The sequence below is a fragment of the Aspergillus clavatus genome, genomic scaffold (assembly GCF_000002715.2).
Source record: "Aspergillus clavatus NRRL 1 1099423829795 genomic scaffold, whole genome shotgun sequence".
NCBI lineage: Eukaryota > Fungi > Ascomycota > Eurotiomycetes > Eurotiales > Aspergillaceae > Aspergillus > Aspergillus clavatus.
The window spans coordinates 1,808,135-1,825,875 of NW_001517104.1; the positions used below are offsets into that span (position 1 = coordinate 1,808,135).

At 54.7% G+C, this 17,741-nt stretch overlaps 6 protein-coding genes across 6 annotated transcripts, besides 14 other annotated features; 5 read left to right on the forward strand and 1 right to left on the reverse strand.

Annotated features, from left to right (window-relative positions):
• The first annotated feature begins 33 nt into the window (after positions 1-33).
• Positions 34-76: a microsatellite.
• Positions 34-79: a microsatellite.
• A 391-nt stretch (positions 80-470) lies between these two features.
• Positions 471-1,910, reverse strand: ACLA_014860 (survival factor 1 family protein; the record flags this gene model as incomplete). Its single annotated transcript, XM_001274474.1, has 5 exons — positions 471-569; positions 632-1,008; positions 1,078-1,502; positions 1,606-1,821; positions 1,891-1,910. The coding sequence occupies 5 exons, from the start codon at positions 1,908-1,910 to the stop codon at positions 471-473; spliced, it is 1,137 nt and encodes a 378-aa protein (XP_001274475.1).
• A 529-nt stretch (positions 1,911-2,439) lies between these two features.
• ACLA_014870 (mitochondrial 54S ribosomal protein uL11m) lies at positions 2,440-2,960 on the forward strand (the record flags this gene model as incomplete). The annotated part of the gene is made up of 2 exons (XM_001274475.1): positions 2,440-2,568; positions 2,628-2,960. The coding sequence occupies 2 exons, from the start codon at positions 2,440-2,442 to the stop codon at positions 2,958-2,960; spliced, it is 462 nt and encodes a 153-aa protein (XP_001274476.1).
• Positions 2,961-3,192: 232 nt separating this feature from the next.
• Positions 3,193-3,216: a microsatellite.
• Positions 3,193-3,217: a microsatellite.
• Positions 3,218-3,422: 205 nt separating this feature from the next.
• Positions 3,423-3,457: a microsatellite.
• Positions 3,458-3,854: 397 nt separating this feature from the next.
• Positions 3,855-3,889: a microsatellite.
• Positions 3,890-5,049: 1,160 nt separating this feature from the next.
• Positions 5,050-5,075: a microsatellite.
• Positions 5,076-5,095: 20 nt separating this feature from the next.
• Positions 5,096-5,135: a microsatellite.
• Positions 5,136-5,662: 527 nt separating this feature from the next.
• ACLA_014880 (putative protein kinase) lies at positions 5,663-8,349 on the forward strand (the record flags this gene model as incomplete). Its single annotated transcript, XM_001274476.1, has 3 exons — positions 5,663-5,714; positions 5,782-6,077; positions 6,211-8,349. 3 exons carry the CDS (start codon positions 5,663-5,665, stop codon positions 8,347-8,349), a joined length of 2,487 nt encoding a protein of 828 aa, XP_001274477.1.
• Positions 8,350-9,408: 1,059 nt separating this feature from the next.
• ACLA_014890 (putative mitochondrial carrier protein (Pet8)) lies at positions 9,409-10,509 on the forward strand (the record flags this gene model as incomplete). The annotated part of the gene is made up of 2 exons (XM_001274477.1): positions 9,409-9,465; positions 9,490-10,509. The coding sequence occupies 2 exons, from the start codon at positions 9,409-9,411 to the stop codon at positions 10,507-10,509; spliced, it is 1,077 nt and encodes a 358-aa protein (XP_001274478.1).
• A 213-nt stretch (positions 10,510-10,722) lies between these two features.
• Positions 10,723-10,757: a microsatellite.
• A 284-nt stretch (positions 10,758-11,041) lies between these two features.
• Positions 11,042-11,079: a microsatellite.
• Positions 11,042-11,082: a microsatellite.
• Positions 11,042-11,083: a microsatellite.
• A 100-nt stretch (positions 11,084-11,183) lies between these two features.
• Positions 11,184-11,204: a microsatellite.
• A 316-nt stretch (positions 11,205-11,520) lies between these two features.
• On the forward strand, positions 11,521-15,162 carry ACLA_014900 (WD repeat protein; the record flags this gene model as incomplete). The annotated part of the gene is made up of 8 exons (XM_001274478.1): positions 11,521-11,557; positions 11,654-11,732; positions 11,860-13,141; positions 13,195-13,405; positions 13,463-14,430; positions 14,513-14,601; positions 14,663-14,831; positions 14,884-15,162. 8 exons carry the CDS (start codon positions 11,521-11,523, stop codon positions 15,160-15,162), a joined length of 3,114 nt encoding a protein of 1,037 aa, XP_001274479.1.
• Positions 14,440-14,475: a microsatellite.
• Positions 15,163-15,790: 628 nt separating the features above from the next.
• On the forward strand, positions 15,791-17,636 carry ACLA_014910 (tRNA lysidine(34) synthetase; the record flags this gene model as incomplete). Its single annotated transcript, XM_001274479.1, has 2 exons — positions 15,791-15,935; positions 16,039-17,636. 2 exons carry the CDS (start codon positions 15,791-15,793, stop codon positions 17,634-17,636), a joined length of 1,743 nt encoding a protein of 580 aa, XP_001274480.1.
• Positions 17,637-17,741: the final 105 nt, after the last annotated feature.

Below are 17,741 nucleotides of genomic sequence, written 5' to 3' on the forward strand. Positions count from 1 at the left end.
TATGGTGTGGTTGAGGGTGTAGATAGTGATAGTAGAGGGAAAGAGGGAGAGAGGGAGAGAGGGAGAGAGAGAGAGAGAGGCTTGAGGGTGTTGTGTAAGGAAAGAGGGAGTAGATAGGTAGCTTGGAATGGACATTGTTGTAGATATACTTGATGGTGTTGTGCTATTGTGCTATTGTGTTACTTGTTGTGTTTGGTCTATTGAAGGGGTTGTGGGAGGCGAGATGCTTCCAGTGAATCAACACAAACATGAAACTGGTGTTGGACGTGGTCCCTTCGGTAGGTGCGAGAGAAAACAACACTTGTGTGTGTTCAGAATGATGAGTAGGAATGGCATTAATTTTGTATATGGATAATTAGGAGCACACGAGCGGTGCGTGGTGTATGAATATCAACCAGAGGATGTAGCAAAAATACTCAAAACGCCGTGGATAAGTTCCTTCCAGGGGTGTTATATGTACGTAGAATCATTCAGGAAATGAAGGTCGCCTCGGAGAACATGAATCCTTCCTCCGTGATCTCCTCGTCTCCGACCTTGAGCTTCAGCGAGAGCTTCTCCTGAGGAGAGAACTAGCCATCTGTCAGCACAATACAAAACGCTATGTGCTCCGCAAAGTTTCGAGGCCGCTTACCTGGAATATATACGGCCGTGTTCCAGCAACGCTGCCCGCAATGGCTTTCACGAAGCCCGGCACCTCGGCCATGACATCGATGCGGTCTAACCGGTTGCCGAGCGGTCCCTCGAGCTCTGCGCGAATCTCCTTCTCGTCTTTCGACTTGCCTTCCCACAACCACTTAATCGACGTGGGTTGGGGCCAGTCGCTATCCGAGTCATGGGACGATCCGGTGTGAACCGCCGAGTTCGTCGTACCGGCGTAGATGATCTCGTTGTCCTTGACGATACCACCAACGTTGACGACTGTCGAGCCGTACGAAGGAGGGGTGGTGAATTCCATCATAACAGCGGAGTATGAAGGGGTCTGGAAGTTGACGAAATTCCAGCGCGCAGCTATTGTGGCCTTTTAGCATTCTCTCCACTCATACATTGCCCGTGCTGCGACCAGAGGGTGGGGCTTACCGGCGTGATGGGGCTTCATGCCCTGGATGGCGTGAATGAACATTCCCCGACCGGCAAGGTCATACGTCTTCTCCTTCGTCGTGATCGTACCCTCGACGCGGCACCGAGGCCAGAACGCGTGCATCATCGAACCCCAGGGGTTGGCGGCGTCGGTGCCGAAGTACGAAGTGCCGTCCTTGCCGACGACAAAGCCAGGAGCGGTGCGGGTGAAGGTCAGATTCACCAGACTATCGTCGTTGACGGCGGACTTGATGGTGTATGCATTCCCTTCCTCGTTCAGTGTCAGGGCGAGGTTGTCGGCTCCGAAGGAAAGCATCTGCTCGTCGAACATGTAGTTGGACAGCGGGTCGGAGTGCCAGACGTGCGGTTCATCGCCGTTGAGGTTGAAGATCTTGGTGTTGAACTGCGCGGTGGTGTGGATTCCTCTGATACGCAAGTCAGATTCTTGTCTCTATCGCATCGCAGTTTTTGCAGTGTAGGAGCGCCCCAGATCCAGCCAACCGGGACCGGGGATTTCAATAAACTCACGCGATGTTGCTGTAGATCACCTGCACCATGACCAGGGTGCCATTGTCGGCCATCGCATAGAAGGTATGGGTCTCGACATTGGTATATTGGTAAGCGCGCCACCGCAGATCGTCCTTGGTCAACTCGGTATAGGGGGTGTGTTGGGCCTGCTGGGCGACGGACTGGATGGCCTCAGGCCCATAGATGGGCTCCTGAGTGCCTGCGACACTTGCGAGGCTAGAGAGAACGATCTATCAGCACAGCGAATATGACATATCAGCAAAGTCAGTCGGAAGAGAAACATACGTAGACTTGAGCCAGTTCATGATGGGTGGGATAAGAGATGGGATGGATGGTCAGGACAGAGGGATTCAGTAGTTGTTGGAGGGGAGGAAGAAAGAGGGAGACCCAATAGCGCGCGGGGCCCAAAAGGTGTCGACCGGCTTTCAATGGGAAGTTTCTTTTGGGGTTTGGGGGGGGGGAAAGAGAATGAGATAGGAAGTATTTGGTCTAGAGGACTACGAAGTGACTATTTCTATTTCTCACCGAACGGCTGATTCAATAATGAAGAATGTATCTATCGATGCCTACAAACAACCAAAATCATCCCATCTGTTCTGTTTGTATCATGAGATGACGTCCAGCAGTTGTTCCATTTTTCTAAGGCAATTTCTCTTGTTTTTTCTGGGCCTGGCGGTGTAAAGTAACTCCGGTCCCGCGGCCTAAGCCCGGATTATTATTATGAATAAAACTTGGCCGCAGAACAGCACATCCATAGATCGGTTGGCAAAGCTCACTGACATCGAGGGGGTTTCTTTCACGGTTCCATTTCAGTTCTATTAAACACCCGGCATCATGGCGAAGAAAGCATTGGCCAAAGATCAGATCGTCAAGCTCATTGTGGGAGCTGGACAGGCCAGCCCGAGTCCCCCCGTCGGTCCAGCCCTGGGTAGCAAAGGTGTCAAGAGTATGGATTTCTGCAAGGTAAGAAGAGACGGAAAAAGATCCCTTTGGATGGAAGAGCGTGCTCACAATGCCACCAGGAATTCAACGCCAGAACCGCACACATCAACACGGGAGTGCCCATTCCCGCCCGAGTGACCGTCCGTCCCGATCGCTCCTTCACCTTCGACCTCCGCACGCCGACGACGACATATCTCCTCCTGCAAGCGGCGAATGTGGAACCCCGCAAGAACCGAATCCGCGGCGCCATGAACCCCGGCCACGAGACCATCGGCAAGGTCTCCCTGAAGCATGTGTACGAGATCGCCAAGATCAAGCAGTCCGAGACGCGGTTATCGGGCCTGACTCTCCCGGGGCTGTGCAAGAGTATTATGGCGCAGGCCAAGTCCATTGGTATCCAGATTGTTCCTTGAATGTCCTGTGAGGCTGGGAGACAGGGACAGGGATGGGAACGGAAGAAGGAGGAAAGAGAAGGGTGATGTCCGCACTTTGTATTGTATATGCTGCCTTGGGATTACGACACCGGCGTTGATTTGGGTTGGGCGCTTGTTACAATGTGTACATTATAGGACTTGCATGCGATATAGAGCGTTGTCGAATACCCAAGCATCTACACGCATGAATCGAGCCTTGCTTACGGGAGCAAGAGAGAGAGAGAGAGAGAGAGAGATCGGCCCAACATACGGAGTAGGAAACGGCGGGTGTGTGTCTGTGGGATTCCGCCCCAGTGGGAGAATTCCGCCGAGTAGAAGAAGAAAAGTACAGTGAACGGTGACTGGGGAGGGACAAATTTCCTTGGCATGTGAGAGCAACTACTCCAGACCAGGGTCGTCCTGGTGTGACCGAGGAGTCTAACCATCCACGGAGAAGTTCGAATAAATAGACCGATAGATAGATAGATAGAAAGATATCGACCTCCAGGCTGAATGTTGTCTCCCGGTGTTGGGAAGCCAAGAAAGCAGCACCGGGCCAAGACAGAGGCAAAGGGATAGGTGATCAGGTGACGCAATTGGCATCCTTGTCCTCAAACTTATGAAGTCTGTGATCTCCTCTGACTTGTGACTTTGCTTGGCAGGCATGGGGAATCTGCACATCCGCGCAATGTCCTCGATAATTGGGGTCTTGGCAGTGCCTGGAATGGGGAAACGGAAGGGATGGCTTAGGGGAGGGCTGAACATACATACGGAGTACGGAGTAGTAGTAGTACTACTATGTAAGTAGTAGCAAAGGAATATAACTCCACACGGCCCATATTCGGGGAATTTCCCACGGCGCTGACAGGAGCATGATGAGTTGTGATTTCTGATATCCCAGGGATAACTAGGATCCCAGGGATAAGTAGGTAATCTGCTGTGTTATATGTTTACGGAGTAATGTTATAACTTGGCTGGAAGATGAACTGATGCTGGGAAAGGCTAGAACATGATCTCCCGTACTAGACTGTTTCCGGTAAGGCCCCATTGAACTGCTTGGCTGCTGAAACAGGCTTAGTGTGGGTGTGTGACCAAAGGTACCCCACGGTATCTGTAATTCTGTATCCGGAGCCGTACTGGAATTACCGGGGAACTTGTACCAGTGTATCTAGTTATGGACGTATCTAACCATCTAGGTCAATTAGCCGCTGCATGCCATGCCACGCAGACAGATACTACCCCATCGTCCGTACAGGGGCCGACCATTATCCATATGACCGTCCGGACAAGGATAGGGACCACGCTAAAGAAGGATGATAAGAATCCAGAAAAATCTAGCGGGGTAAGGGAGGAACAGTCATCGTGGCCCGTGGGACAGACGTGCATGAGCGGATAGACGGCATCGGGTCAGAGTCAGACTGACTGTCAGCCATGATCCAGCTGATAAGTTGCCTGGACTGTTGGTGTACAGATGACCTGGAAGGGGTGTAATATTCGCATTAACCTTATTATTTTCTTTTCCATTGTCTGGAGGATAATAAGGAGTAAATATACTTGAATACTTTCCTGGAGGTGGGCATGGAAGAGTTGGACTTGGATATCTACCTGTCTGCCAGTAACTGCGTCATCGCCGGAACTAGACTCGGGCAGACTCCAACCCTGCCAACAGACAGCATCGAATAGTCCAAAAGAAAAAGAGGCAAAGAACAAAAAGGGATTGAATCATATTAAAAACATTCAACGTCTCTCCGTGTGATTCCGAACACTTCGACTCCAGCGCCAAGGACGCTCTCTTGTTCATCGTTCATCGTCCATCGTCCATCCTATGTCACTGCCAAGATCGGACAGAAAAAAAGAGGCAAGAAATGGGGATTATTTAAATGGGCGCCATTTCCCTGATGGACAAATCCATTACTCCCTAGTGATGGACTGCAATCGAAAGGAACTCTTCAACCTCCTCCAGAAGATTCAGAAGAATAAGACGACGAAGTACTCCGTAGTACTCCGTAGGAATTCATTATCTGACTCAAAGCTGGTTTCCTCTCCAACTTGATCCGTCGCCGCTATTGCCGCCGCCGTTCAATAATACTCATAATCATAATCATAATCATAATCAATATCTTCTCTTCTTTTTCCTTTCTTTCTTCCTTTGTCTCTCTCTCTCTCTCTCTCTCTTGTCGATCGTTCTGGCTGCAATCTGGTGCATCATTCTCACCACTTATCTTACCAATAAAACAAAATCCTTCCCTCCCCCCCCCTCTAAAGCCAGCAGACAACACCATTCTTCTCTTCCTTTAATTCCCGACCAGTGGCGAGTTCAAGTCTTAAGGTAGTGAAATTTCCTTCCCACCGATTATCCCGTATCGGCCATCCCGCCGTCTCCGTCCACAAGCTTAGCTTGCCCTGTTCGCCGTACGGAGGACGCTCGACCAGACTTTTGCTCCTCCACTAAACTACGACTACGACTACTACTCTCCCTCTCCCTCTCTCTTTCATCAACTTTCTCCCTCTTCCCAATTTCATTCCCATCTGGTTCACTTGCGGACTATATGTTCGAATCTCCCTTCGAGTCGCGGTCGCATCGGTAATTGTATGGTCTGAAAATCGATACGACGCCATCGTCACACCTCGCCTGGCTTCCCTGCAATTTCATACCCGTGGAGGGGCATGCGTTCCACATTGCGGTTTTCTGACCAGTCCATATGACGTCTCAAGCGTCTGAATTTGCCAACACTGCGAACAACATGGATTCTGGTAAGCATTCAATCGTTTCATTCTTCTGTGTTGGTCGTCCCCTTCTAACGCAGGGCTACCCGGACAGCAACTCGCCCAACTCAGGAGCAACCTCCGGCCCTGGCTGGCCAGGCTACGGATGCCTACGACCACGAGTCCATGCACAAGGCACATCCCAGTCAGGTTCGCTTCTCGACCATCACCGAAGAGATCGAACCGCCCGAGTTATCGGAAGCTCTCCAGACCCCCCCGCCGGACTCCTCGGCACCTCGGAAAGATGACGAAGACTTGCGCGCTTTAGCGGCGAGCCTCCAGTCATCGCAATTGCAGGAGACCCGGCTGCGGAACTTTTCCTACGATCCGATCTCTCTTCCATCATCAAGGGTACGTCACCGGCTGCTGATCTGGCAAGGCCGCCCGTTGTTCATGCTGGCTATGTCCCCCAAGTCAATTGGGCACGGTTTTCGCTCTCCGCTCCGCAGGCAATCCCGCTAACAAACAATCCCCTCCCCTACAGGCCGTCTCCCGGGAGTCCAGCAATCGCAGTGCCCGAGAAATGAATGGTTCCGTCTTGCCATCTCCCCGGGCGTCCCCCATGCAATCGCCTCCTTTGACACCGGCAGCCACCCATTCTCGTGAAGCGAAACATCACGACGTTCCTCCTGTCGCCCATCCGACGAACAGCGTGGCCGCAATGACCCCACAGACCTCTCCTCCCGTGATCGGCGAAACGAGAGGTGTCGCCCAGAGCGCGCCCTCGTCCCGACCGTCGTCAACCGATCAGTTGGCCAAGCAGATCGATGTGTCGAAAACGTCATCTCACCCGTCGAACGGAGGCAAGCATCGGGCCCAATTTTTCCTCGGACCCGGAGCCGAAGCCAGCTCTCAGGAAGAAAGTCCGCCCATGACTCCGAGAGAGTTCACCCCACCCGGCACCATCACACCGGTTGGAGAACCCAATGATCCCTACGCTCGCAGCAAGCGGCCGCCGCAATCCAAGAACCTCACTCAGATTGATGCCCGCTTTATCTTTGGGGGCCGTGATTCCAAACGCCGCAGCCAGCACTCGTCCACATTTGGTCGCCCTGGCACCCCCCGCTCCGCCAGTGCGGGGGACCTCAAGTCCAGTGACAAGCGGAGTGGCATCTTCAGCAGCCGGAAGGACCCGCGACAGAGCGAGGGAGAAGGGAAACATCATGGCCATATGTCGGAGCTCAAGCGGTTCTTCAAGATGGGCCACCACAAACACAAGCGAGGGGAGTCCCCCTCCTCCTCCTCCGCCATGCCCAAGCGCTCGAGTCGCTCTTCCGCCAAGAGCACCCCTTCAGAGCAAGTCCCATTTGCCGATGACCATGGATTGAACTCGAAATACGGCAAGCTCGGCAAAGTCTTAGGCTCGGGTGCCGGTGGCTCGGTCCGGTTACTGAAGCGCAACAGCGATGGCGTGACGTTTGCTGTGAAACAGTTTCGGGACCGCCATTCGTGGGAGACATCGAAGGAATACTCCAAAAAGGTCACCGCTGAATTCTGCATTGGGTCCACGCTTCATCACGGCAACATCATCGAGACTCTGGACATCATCCACGAAGGGAACCATTGGTACGAGGTCATGGAGTATGCGCCTTTTGATCTGTTTGCCATCGTCATGACCGGGAAGATGTCGAAGGACGAGATCGCCTGCTGTTTCAAGCAGATTCTGAGTGGAGTGGCCTATCTACACGGAATGGGCCTGGCCCATCGCGATCTGAAGCTCGACAACGTCGTGGTCAATGAACATGGCATCATGAAACTGATCGATTTTGGAAGCGCCGTTGTCTTCCGATACCCCTTCGAGAATGACATTGTCCCTGCTTCTGGTGAGTCCAACGCCCGCTTGGTTCGGGGATTGTCCGTTAACGAGAATTTGGCTACAGGCATCGTCGGATCCGATCCTTACCTCGCCCCCGAGGTTTACGACGAAAAGAAATACGACCCCCGCCCTACCGATATCTGGTCTTTGGCTATCATCTTCTGTTGCATGACTCTGCGACGGTTCCCCTGGAAGCAACCCCGCGTTAGCGACAACTCATACCGGCTTTTCGTGTCCAACCCAACACCCGGAACTCCAGTTCCCGATGCTGATCCCAAGCGTCACCGACCCATCAAATCAGCTCCCAATCTGGGAGCAGTGGCCGACGAGAGCAAGCCAGATCAGTCAGCGGAGGATAAGACCGGACCCAGTGAAGCATCGGCGCAGTCGGATTCGGAAAAGAAACCAGTCAGGTCGACTTCCGCTACCAGCGAGGAGAATCGGCTCCCGGAGAGTCCCAAGGACCAGACGAATGGGAACCTCAACAAGACCACCCGGACAACAAGCAAAGAGGCACCTCCACTCCCCGCTTCGGCGCAGGCAGCAAGCCAACGTCAGGAAGTGATCAAGGGTCCCTGGAGACTCCTCCGGATTCTACCCCGTGAAAGCCGATATATCATCGGTCGCATGCTCAAGGTCAGCGTCAAGGACCGGGCCACTCTGGATGACGTTTTGACCGACGAATGGGTTCGAAACATCCAAGTTTGTCGTCAAGAGGTTACTGGCGAGGTCACCAAAGCCGACAACCATACCCATGTTCTGGAGCCTCCCTCCCCTTCGCAGCCGGTCCCCAGCAAGGCCAAATGAGCTAGCTCATCTCGATGATCTCTCCTTCTCTCTCCATCCTTCGTGCATAGATTCCTTTCCAACGCCCGTACGAACATGATCATCCCTTCCCCCCCTTCTCCTTTCTTTTTGGTTACTTCGGCTTCATTCTTATCAAACTCTCATCTGTTGACCTTCTTCCGCTTCTTGTTCCCTTGACCTGCCTTATCTTTTATGATCCCCTCTGGCTGCCCTAAATTCGCTATGATGATCGGTTTAGCCTCTCTCTTTTGGTGGGCGGCCGTTTGTTTTCCACTTGACCTCCTTGATTGTGCGGGCTGAGCTTCCTCTTCCTCTCATTCTCTTCATCAAATCAAATCGTCCTTGTGTATCATTTTATTCGTTGATCTCAGCGTTGGCAAAAAGGATTCGATGGTGATGTCTTTTATTCTTCCTTGCGGCGTAGTGGTCCTTTTTCTTTCTTTCTTTTTTATCTTTTGACGGGTGGACTGCCGAAGCAACTTCCGACTCCCAGGATAGAGGGGTTGGCTGTTAGATTTCTCAATTCTTCTTCTTCTTTTTTTTTCACGTTCTTTGTTGCCTGCGGTACTCCTTTATTATCAGTAGTAGTGTGATTATGAGGGCCTCTTGTTTATATGCACCTGTCTCGAATTGTGTATCCACGAGGCAGAGTGGTTAGGTAGATATTATAAATCAAAATCAATGATACGCATGAGACGGTCCACCACCCAGTAGAAGCACTGGCATTTTCACTCTATAGTAGTCGTTCATGAAGCTATTGACGTATGGGCGCGGAGATAACGCGGATTTTAGCGCTGGCTCGAAGCCCTGCGGATATCGGAGTTGATCGAAATCTTGAGCTTCTTCAACCTTCACACGGACTTCCACGGCGTTGTCCCATTTCAACGACCACCTCCGCTGGGCCAATTGACTCCGTTTTGGTCTCGATTGAGTACTGCCATCGGGAGTCTTGTTTAGCTTGAAATTCAAGCCACTGTGCACCGCGCTGCTTCGGCCAGACATGTTGAGGTAGAACGTGACTCAATTACATTCGAAAGACACTCGAACTCTCCATCTCCCATGGCCCAGCAAACAGAAGCGGCGCCATTGGTCTCCTTATGGAGCAGATCTCTTATTGTATGCCATATTCCTTTTGATTAGTCTCTAGCATTGCAGAGCGATATCCCTCCTTGGGACCTTCTCCGGTTTTCCCTCTCGAAACACTCAGCTAATGTTTGTCCTCCCCACTTCCAGTCCGGCGCAATAGCCGGCCTCACCGTGGATTGCTCGCTGTACCCGCTGGACACGATCAAAACCCGGCTCCAGAAGGCTAGACACCATGCGCCATCCGCGCCCTCGCCCAACCTTTCCCTCCGCCAAACCATCCGCGGCATCTACGCCGGTCTCCCCTCGGTGCTCTTCGGCTCCGCCCCCTCGGCCGCCTCCTTCTTCATCGTCTACGACGGCGTCAAGCGCTCCCTCCTGCCCCCGGTGGCCACCGACGCCCCGTCCCGCACCCACATCGTCCTCACACACTCGCTCGCCTCGTCGATGGGCGAGATCGCCGCGTGCGCCGTGCGCGTCCCCACCGAGGTCGTCAAGCAGCGCGCCCAGGCCGGCCTCTTCGGCGGCTCCAGCCTGCTCGCCCTCAAGGATATCCTGGCCCTGCGGCATCCGGACCCGGTGACGGGCGCGCGCCGCGGGTACGCACAGGTCGTGCGCGAGCTGTACCGCGGGGCGGGCATCACGATCGCCCGCGAAATCCCCTTCACCGTCCTGCAGTTTACCATGTGGGAGTCGATGAAGGAGGCGTATGCCAAGCGCATGCTTGTGGCGGGCAGCACGGGCGCAACGTTGGACGCCGGCACACCGGTCCAGGTGTCTGCGTCCACGAGCGCTGTGTTCGGCAGCGTGGCGGGCGCGATTGCCGCGGGGCTCACGACACCGCTGGATGTCATCAAGACGCGGGTGATGCTAGCGCGGCGCGGGGATGGGGGCACGCGGGTGCGCATCCGCGACGTGGTGCAGGAGATCTCGGCGGAAGGGTTCGGGGCGTTCTGGCGCGGCATTGGGCCGCGGGTGGCCTGGATTGGAATCGGGGGCGCGGTGTTCCTGGGGAGTTACCAGTGGGCGTGGAATACGCTGGAGCGGAAGCAGGAGTCGGAGAAGGAGTTGGAGTAGAGCTGAGACGATCTGTCTGGCCACTGCTTTGTGGGCCTATATGTATAGCCTTTCCCTTGTTCTAGAGCCCAATAGAAATACAAATACCAAATCAGATACATGTACATATACAACATACCTACCTATTCATGAATACAATCCACCAACTTACGCCTCCCCTCAACAACCACCCCATCTGCCCAACACTCCTCCTCAACCCCGGAACCATCGTCTTGTAAGTGTAGGTGTAGGTGTAGGTGTAGGTGTAGGAGGGAAGTGATGGAGATGGTGGAGGGAGGTCGTAGTATGGAGGTCATCGCGATGCATGATATCAGCAACCCACGTCGTGGGAGACTCGAGATTTGAGCAACTCTGTTGTTGGTGTTGGTGTTGGGTTTGATATTTGGAATCTCATTGGATTGGATGATGTTTTTTTTCTCAGTCTCATGTGCGTTTTGAACTGCTTGATTCCCCTGGGGTGGCGTTGGCCAAGCTGCGTGTTAAGCTGCATTCGGATGGATAGTTATTAGTTCCTCGTTGATGGATGGGATACAGTAGTTAGTAGTAAGTAGTTAGTAGTAGTAGTAGTAGTAGTCTAGTTCAAGAGACAAAGCCATCTGCTCATTTTAATCTCATAATCATAATCATAATCATCATCTTCCTCTTCCTCTTTCTTAGCACTTCAAGTGACACTATCTCTCTCTCTCTCTCTCTCTATCACTCCATCGCTCTGACATCCTCCTCCTCCTCCTCTTTTCCCTCCATCTCCATCTATCCGTCCTACTCTCATTTCCATCCCTTTTCTCTATTCTGAATTCTTGTACATTATCGTCCTGCCGGACATTCTATCCCCTAAACCCAACATCTGCACGTTCGCTGATCGATCACTCCCTCCCCTCCCAAACTGTTTGGCGGATAACACTCCGCAATCCACTTTCCCCCCCCCCCCGTCTCCTCTCCAAGTCTCCTTCTAGACTCTAGTAGGTAGTGCCACATCTTCCGACCTCTCAGGCTGTCACACAGTCACACTGCATGGCACGGAAACCAAGTCAACAGAGGGTCGCTTATGGTTAGTCTTTCTTTCTCTTCTGTGTGCACTGTTTCGCTCAATGCCAATATGCCAATCACGCGACATGCGTCTTATCTGACTTGTGCGCCAACTTAGTGCTCCCTCTGCCTGATGCGCCGGGTGGTCATCGACTCGGCGTCAACAGCTTGACCGTTGACGAAGACAATTCTATCCTGTGAGCGCCCCTTCCTTCTCTCGGCCTTCTGTGGGTTTTCTGTGGCTTCTTATCGGCTGGAATTCAAAGTCGTTGTCCTCGGTCAGAACACCGCGCGCTAACTTCCACTCCCCTCTCCCCCCTCAAGGTACTCCGCAGGTCGCGATGGAGTGATCTGCTCATGGGATCTCAACCTCCCCCTCTCCTCCACATCCAAGAAGCCATTCCCAACCCTGGGCGCGCAGAAGCCCGGGCCGACGACCTTCAGACACCAGGTGCAGGCCCACAGCCACTGGATCAACGACATCGTCCTCACCCAGAACAACTCGGCCCTCGTATCGGCGTCCTCGGACACCACTGTGAGACTATGGCGGCCGCACTCAGACTCCACGGAAGTCCCAGCGCCCATCGGGAAACACACAGACTACGTCAAGGCCCTTGCAACACCCGGCAGCCACGCCAACTGGGTCGCCTCAGGAGGCCTCGATCATAAGCTTTACCTGTGGGATCTGAATGGCGGCGGAGAGGTCTTGAACGTCGATGCCTGCGGAGGCGAGAATACGGCGAAAGGCTCCATCTATGCCCTGGGTGCGGTTTCCTCGGTGCTCGCCAGCGGCGGGCCGGAGAGCGTGGTTCGGCTCTGGGATCCCAAATCTGGGAAGCTCATCACCAAGTTCGTCGGTCACACAGACAACATCCGCGACATCCTGATCAATCGCGACGGCGATAAGATCTTGACCGCCTCCTCGGACCAGACAATCAAGATCTGGTCTGTGACCGCGGGACGATGCATGCACACCTTGACCATGCACAACGATAGCGTCTGGTCGCTCTACTCCAACCATCCGCAGCTGTCGGTCTTCTACTCAAGCGACCGCTCCGGCCTAGTCGCCAAAACCGATACGAGAGACTCGCCGGATGTAGAGCAGGGAATCAGTGTCGCTGCGTTGCAGGAACACGAGGGCGTGATCAACGTGGTCGCCGCCGGGGATTACATCTGGACAGCCACGCCCAAGTCCAGTATCAATCGGTGGTACGATATCGACACCGCTGCCGAAATCGAGCCGCCTGTGTCGAGAGAGGTCAAGAGTTCTTCCGGGTCGGAAACTGCCGCGTCGGAGGATTCCTCAGCCCAGAGCGGACGGCGCACCAAGATCCCGTATGAGTCGATTTTACAACTATCAAGCACCTCGATCTTCCCCAAGTCGCGGATGCCTCCAGGCACATTGATGCCCTTGATACCGAATGGACAGCAGCCCCCTACGGCCGACGTGGATGACGAGCTGGGTCTGACTCTCCCCGTTTACGCTCTACCGGAGGAGACGATCGAAGGTCAAGACGGGTTGATCAAGCACTGTCTACTGAACGATCGCAAGCGCACACTTACTCAAGACTCTGCCGGAGAGGTCGTTCTGTGGGATCTCTTGAAGGTATCATCAGCCCCACAGTAGCTGTGAAGAGGCTCCGCTAACATTTTTCTCAGTGTAAACCAATACAATCGTTTGGCAAGCGCCATATGGACGATGTCGCGAATGAGATCAATACCACCGAGACCATCGCTCATTGGTGTACGGTTGATATCCGGACGGGCCGACTGTCTGTCATCTTGGAGCTCAATCGTTGCTTTGACGCCGAGGTCTATGCGGACGAGGCGGATCTGGCGGATTACTCGCAGATGCGGGAAGATCAGAGAAGTATGTGGACCGGCTTCTATTGTGCTTTCCAAACGCATGGTCGCTAACCTTGCATAGTCAATCTGGGCAAATGGGTCTTGCGTTGGCTCTTTGCTCCCCTGGTGGATGAAGAAATTGAACGAGACCAGCAATATCGGGCCACGGCTATTGCAAAAGCTGAAGAAGCAGCCAGACAGCACACATCGACTACCGCGCCGATGGATATCCCATCGCCCAATGCGCCCAGGAATCTGGGCCTTCAAATCCCTTATGATCCGTCATCGCTCGCCTTCCGCCCTGGAAACGAATCGTTCGGGAGCCCTACGACGCCGGGCTTTGGGATTCATCTCGCCAACACTCCAGGGTCGCTCACCTCCTCCATGCTCAACAATCACAACCACCACATGGCCACATCACCAGGAGAGTTCAACGACCACCTGGCCTCGCCCCAGGCTCCCGATTTTGCGAGGAATTCCATGTCGGATAAATCTGACTATTTCTCGCCCACGAGACCTCACGGGCCCACGGACAGCGACAGGAACCCAACCACCCCGGGAGATCCGACGCCAACTGCACTTCCTCAGTCACCGGTCGAGCCCGATAATCAGGAGCGGAAGAGAACCGGATCGTTGTTCGGTAAGAAGTTTCGGATGGACTTTCCCAAAAAGTTGGGCCGGACTTCCACGGAGGTGAAGCCACAAGTACCAGAGGAAAAAGCGGAGGAAGTCGATGAGTCCCTGACTGTTAAAGAGGAGAAGGTGTTTGAAAGCAATCTTGGCGGTCTGGTAGAGAAACTCCGCCATGAGTATGATGAATTTCTCGCAGCAAACCCCGGCCAGGAGCTGGTGTCGACCATCACTCCCAGTCCAGAGAGCGAGGCGCCGATGCTGGAGATTCCGCCGCGCACAGCTGTCATCATTCAGGAGGAATCTGGGGATACTGCTGTGGCCTCAGATCTTTACAGAGGCAGTGTCGGGAGTATCCGGGAGGAAATTGACAAGCTCGAGAAGTCGATCCCAATGTGGCTTGCTGAGTTGCTCTTGAAGGTGAGCAGCTTTTTTTTTTTTTTTTTTTTGTCTTCTTCTTCTTTTCCTGGCCGCGGGATCGACCCAGTTAACGCTCGTACAGAACCAACTGCCTTTGAAGGAACCTGTGAAGATCGCTTTCATTCTCAAGCCCTACGACGACCTACTGCCACCCGTTGCCAAACCAGACCTGTAAGTCCCCAACCTTGACCCCTGCGCTTGCTGGACTTCAGCTGACACATGTATCTTCTAGATCGGTACCCAATGCCGCTAACAATTCACGCCTGAATGCCAACCGGATGCTGCGCGCGAAGAAGATTCTCGCGTATGTGGCGGAAAGGATCGACCCTTCGAGCTCGGAAGAACCGCCGGAGGGAGCACTGAAACCTGAGGAATACCTGGAGCTCTACTGCCACAACATGGTATTTACACGCGCTCGTCCAATTCTCTCCAGCCTGACTAACCTTGATTCAGCTGATCCCATCAAACATGACTCTCGCGACGATTCGCGCCCACATCTGGCGGACTGGAGGGGATATGGTCCTGTTCTACAAGGCGAATGGAAAGAAGGAGATACCCATGCCCGGGCCCGGAAACGAAGGCGACCACAGCAATCACACGGCCGACGTGCCTCCGAGCCAACCGCATTCGTTAGAGCCAGGCCTGCGCAGCGGAGATGCTGATGCTCAGCCCAGCAGTATTCATTCCATGGCAGCATCGGGATCAGGCTCTGCATCAATCCACAACTCGTGAGACGCGTAGAGAAGGACATTCGTAACCTTTACCGACTTCGAGGATTTAACTGGCTGGACTCCTGCAGCGTATTTTGTCTCTGTTTTGTGGTTCTTTCCATTCCATCTCTTTGATATCTCTCTCACATACCTGGAGTTGGCATCTGATGCCTGTGATCTATGGTCTGTGGCGAGCCGAGCTGCAATTGTGTAGAACACAATGTACTTGATCGATGAATTAGCGTCAGCGATGCTCCAGCGAAGGAGCATTAATGTTGAACTGTTTTTTTTTTTTTCTATTTTTATTTTGTTTATATTATATTGCTACACCGTATGCAGTGTGCACTCCGTTGACAATATATATATATATGTATCTCGGTGATGCTGCTGCCAAGAATCTGCAGAACAGTCTCCCATCTCCATCTCTTTCTCCCTCTTCATCCTCTCATCTCCAAATCAAGCCAGAATGATCAATGGCTGCTACATCATGTCTCTCCCGACAATTCACTCCAAAGGCCATCTCAGCCTCCCAGTTTCTAGAGCACTTTCAACGAGCATGGACCGAGTCACGTCTCTCCTGGGCGGGCTGGCAAAACCCACGCCGTACCCCTAGGCACCTTGGCCTCGCCGTAAGCGGCGGCGCCGACTCCATGGCCCTAGCATACCTGTGCAAGCAGCTAGAGACGCAGAAGCTCGTCCCCGATTTGCGCGTTACAGCCTTTGTGGTCGACCACAAGGCGCGCGAGGAGAGTTCCCGCGAGGCGCGGACTGTCGCCGGCTGGCTTGCGGATCTAGGTATTGCCAGCACGCCCATCCCCCCCCCCCCCCCCCTCACTCCTCCTCTAGTCAGAAAGGGTATTAGGGATTCGCGTCAGACAGGGCTAACTCGATTCTACAGGACTGGACGCTCAGATTCTTGAGCTTGAATGGCCGTCGTCCGCCAATGTCTCCGCGTTCGAGACGCACGCCCGCCGCCTGCGCTTCCAGGCCCTCGGCCGCGCATGCGCCGACAGAGATATTCCCGCCCTCCTCATGGGCCATCACCAGGACGACAACGTCGAGACTACCCTGTGGCGCCTCTCTTGCGGCGCGCGCGGCGCCGGCCTCGCGGGCATCCCTGCCGTCGCGCGCATCCCGGAATGCCACGGCCTCTACGGAGTGTCGGAGAGCGGGTCGAGGAGGACGCTGCTGGCGGGCCGTGGGCCAGCGCCGCAGGAGGAGAAGGAGCATGGCGACAGCAGCACCACCAGCACCACCAGCAGCGGTAAAGATGGCCACCGCCACGACCGAATCACCATGGCCGCCGGTGGCATCCTCATCTGTCGCCCGCTTCTGGCCTTCCCCAAATCCGCCCTCCTCGCCACCTGCCACGCCCACCGCGTCCCCTTCGTCTCCGACCCAACCAACTTCGATCCCACCCTGACCCCGCGCAACGCTATCCGCGCCCTCCTGGCCTCGTCCGCGCTGCCCCGCGCCCTCCACCCGCCCTCTATCCTCTCCCTCACGCGCGCCAGCCACGCCCTCCTCGACACAGCCCTGGAGCACTCAAACGCCCTCCTCCGGCAATGCAGCCTGCTCGACTTCAACGCCGCCGCGGCGTCAATGGACATCGCCTTCCCGGGCCCCCTCACTCCTCTGCCAGCAGCAGCAGCAGACCCCCAGATCCACGCCCTCACTCTCCGCCGCATCACGGACCTCATCGCCCCGCATCCGCAGAACCACTTCCCCCTCCCGAGTTTCGAGAAGCTCGCTGCCCACATCTTCCCCTCCCCATCCCTCTCCACCCCGCAACCACACCCCCAAGCAGAAGCCCGAGTCCAAGTACATGCACAGCCCGGCCGCCCCTTCACCCTCGGCGGCGTGCTCTTCACCCCGCTGTCAACCAACAGCAACAGCAACAGCAGGAATACATGGCGTCTCGCCCGCCAGCCCTTCATGCGCCACCGCCTCCCCACGCAGGCTGTGCAGATTCCCCCCACCGCCGCCGCGGCGGAGACCTACTCGCCCTGGACGCTCTGGGACCATCGGTTCTGGATGCGGTTTGCCGTCCTCCCCGATCCCGATGTGTCGGTGTCGGGACGGACGTATCGGCCCGACGAGCTGGAGGCCGTGCGGGCGTGTTTCGCGGCGCGGAATGTCTCGTTGCGGGTGCGCCCGCTGCAGCAGGCCGACTTGCAGGTGCTGCGGCGGATAGCTGGTGAGGGAGCCGGAGGGGGAGGGGGAGGGAAAGATGCTGCCTTGATGGCGCTATTGGATCGACTCGCGAGGGATGCCCCCGGGCAGACCCGTTTCACTGTCCCTGTGCTGGTCATGGAGCACGCTTACCAGGGTCATGAGGGTGAAGTTCTACTAGCGTTGCCGACGCTGGATTGCTGGTTGCCCTCCGCCTCCCAGGCGCAGGAGCTACTCTCGTGCCCGATACCATGGACAATACGGTGGGAATGGATGTTCAAGTCAATTGATGAGGTTCCTTTGAAATTAATGGCTTGGCTATGAGGTAAACCGCTATTTGCTATACACGTACAAGAAAGAGTATGAGATGCTGGTTGAAGAGCTGGGAAGGCAGAACGAAACAATGGAAAGACCTGATCCGTGCAGGCT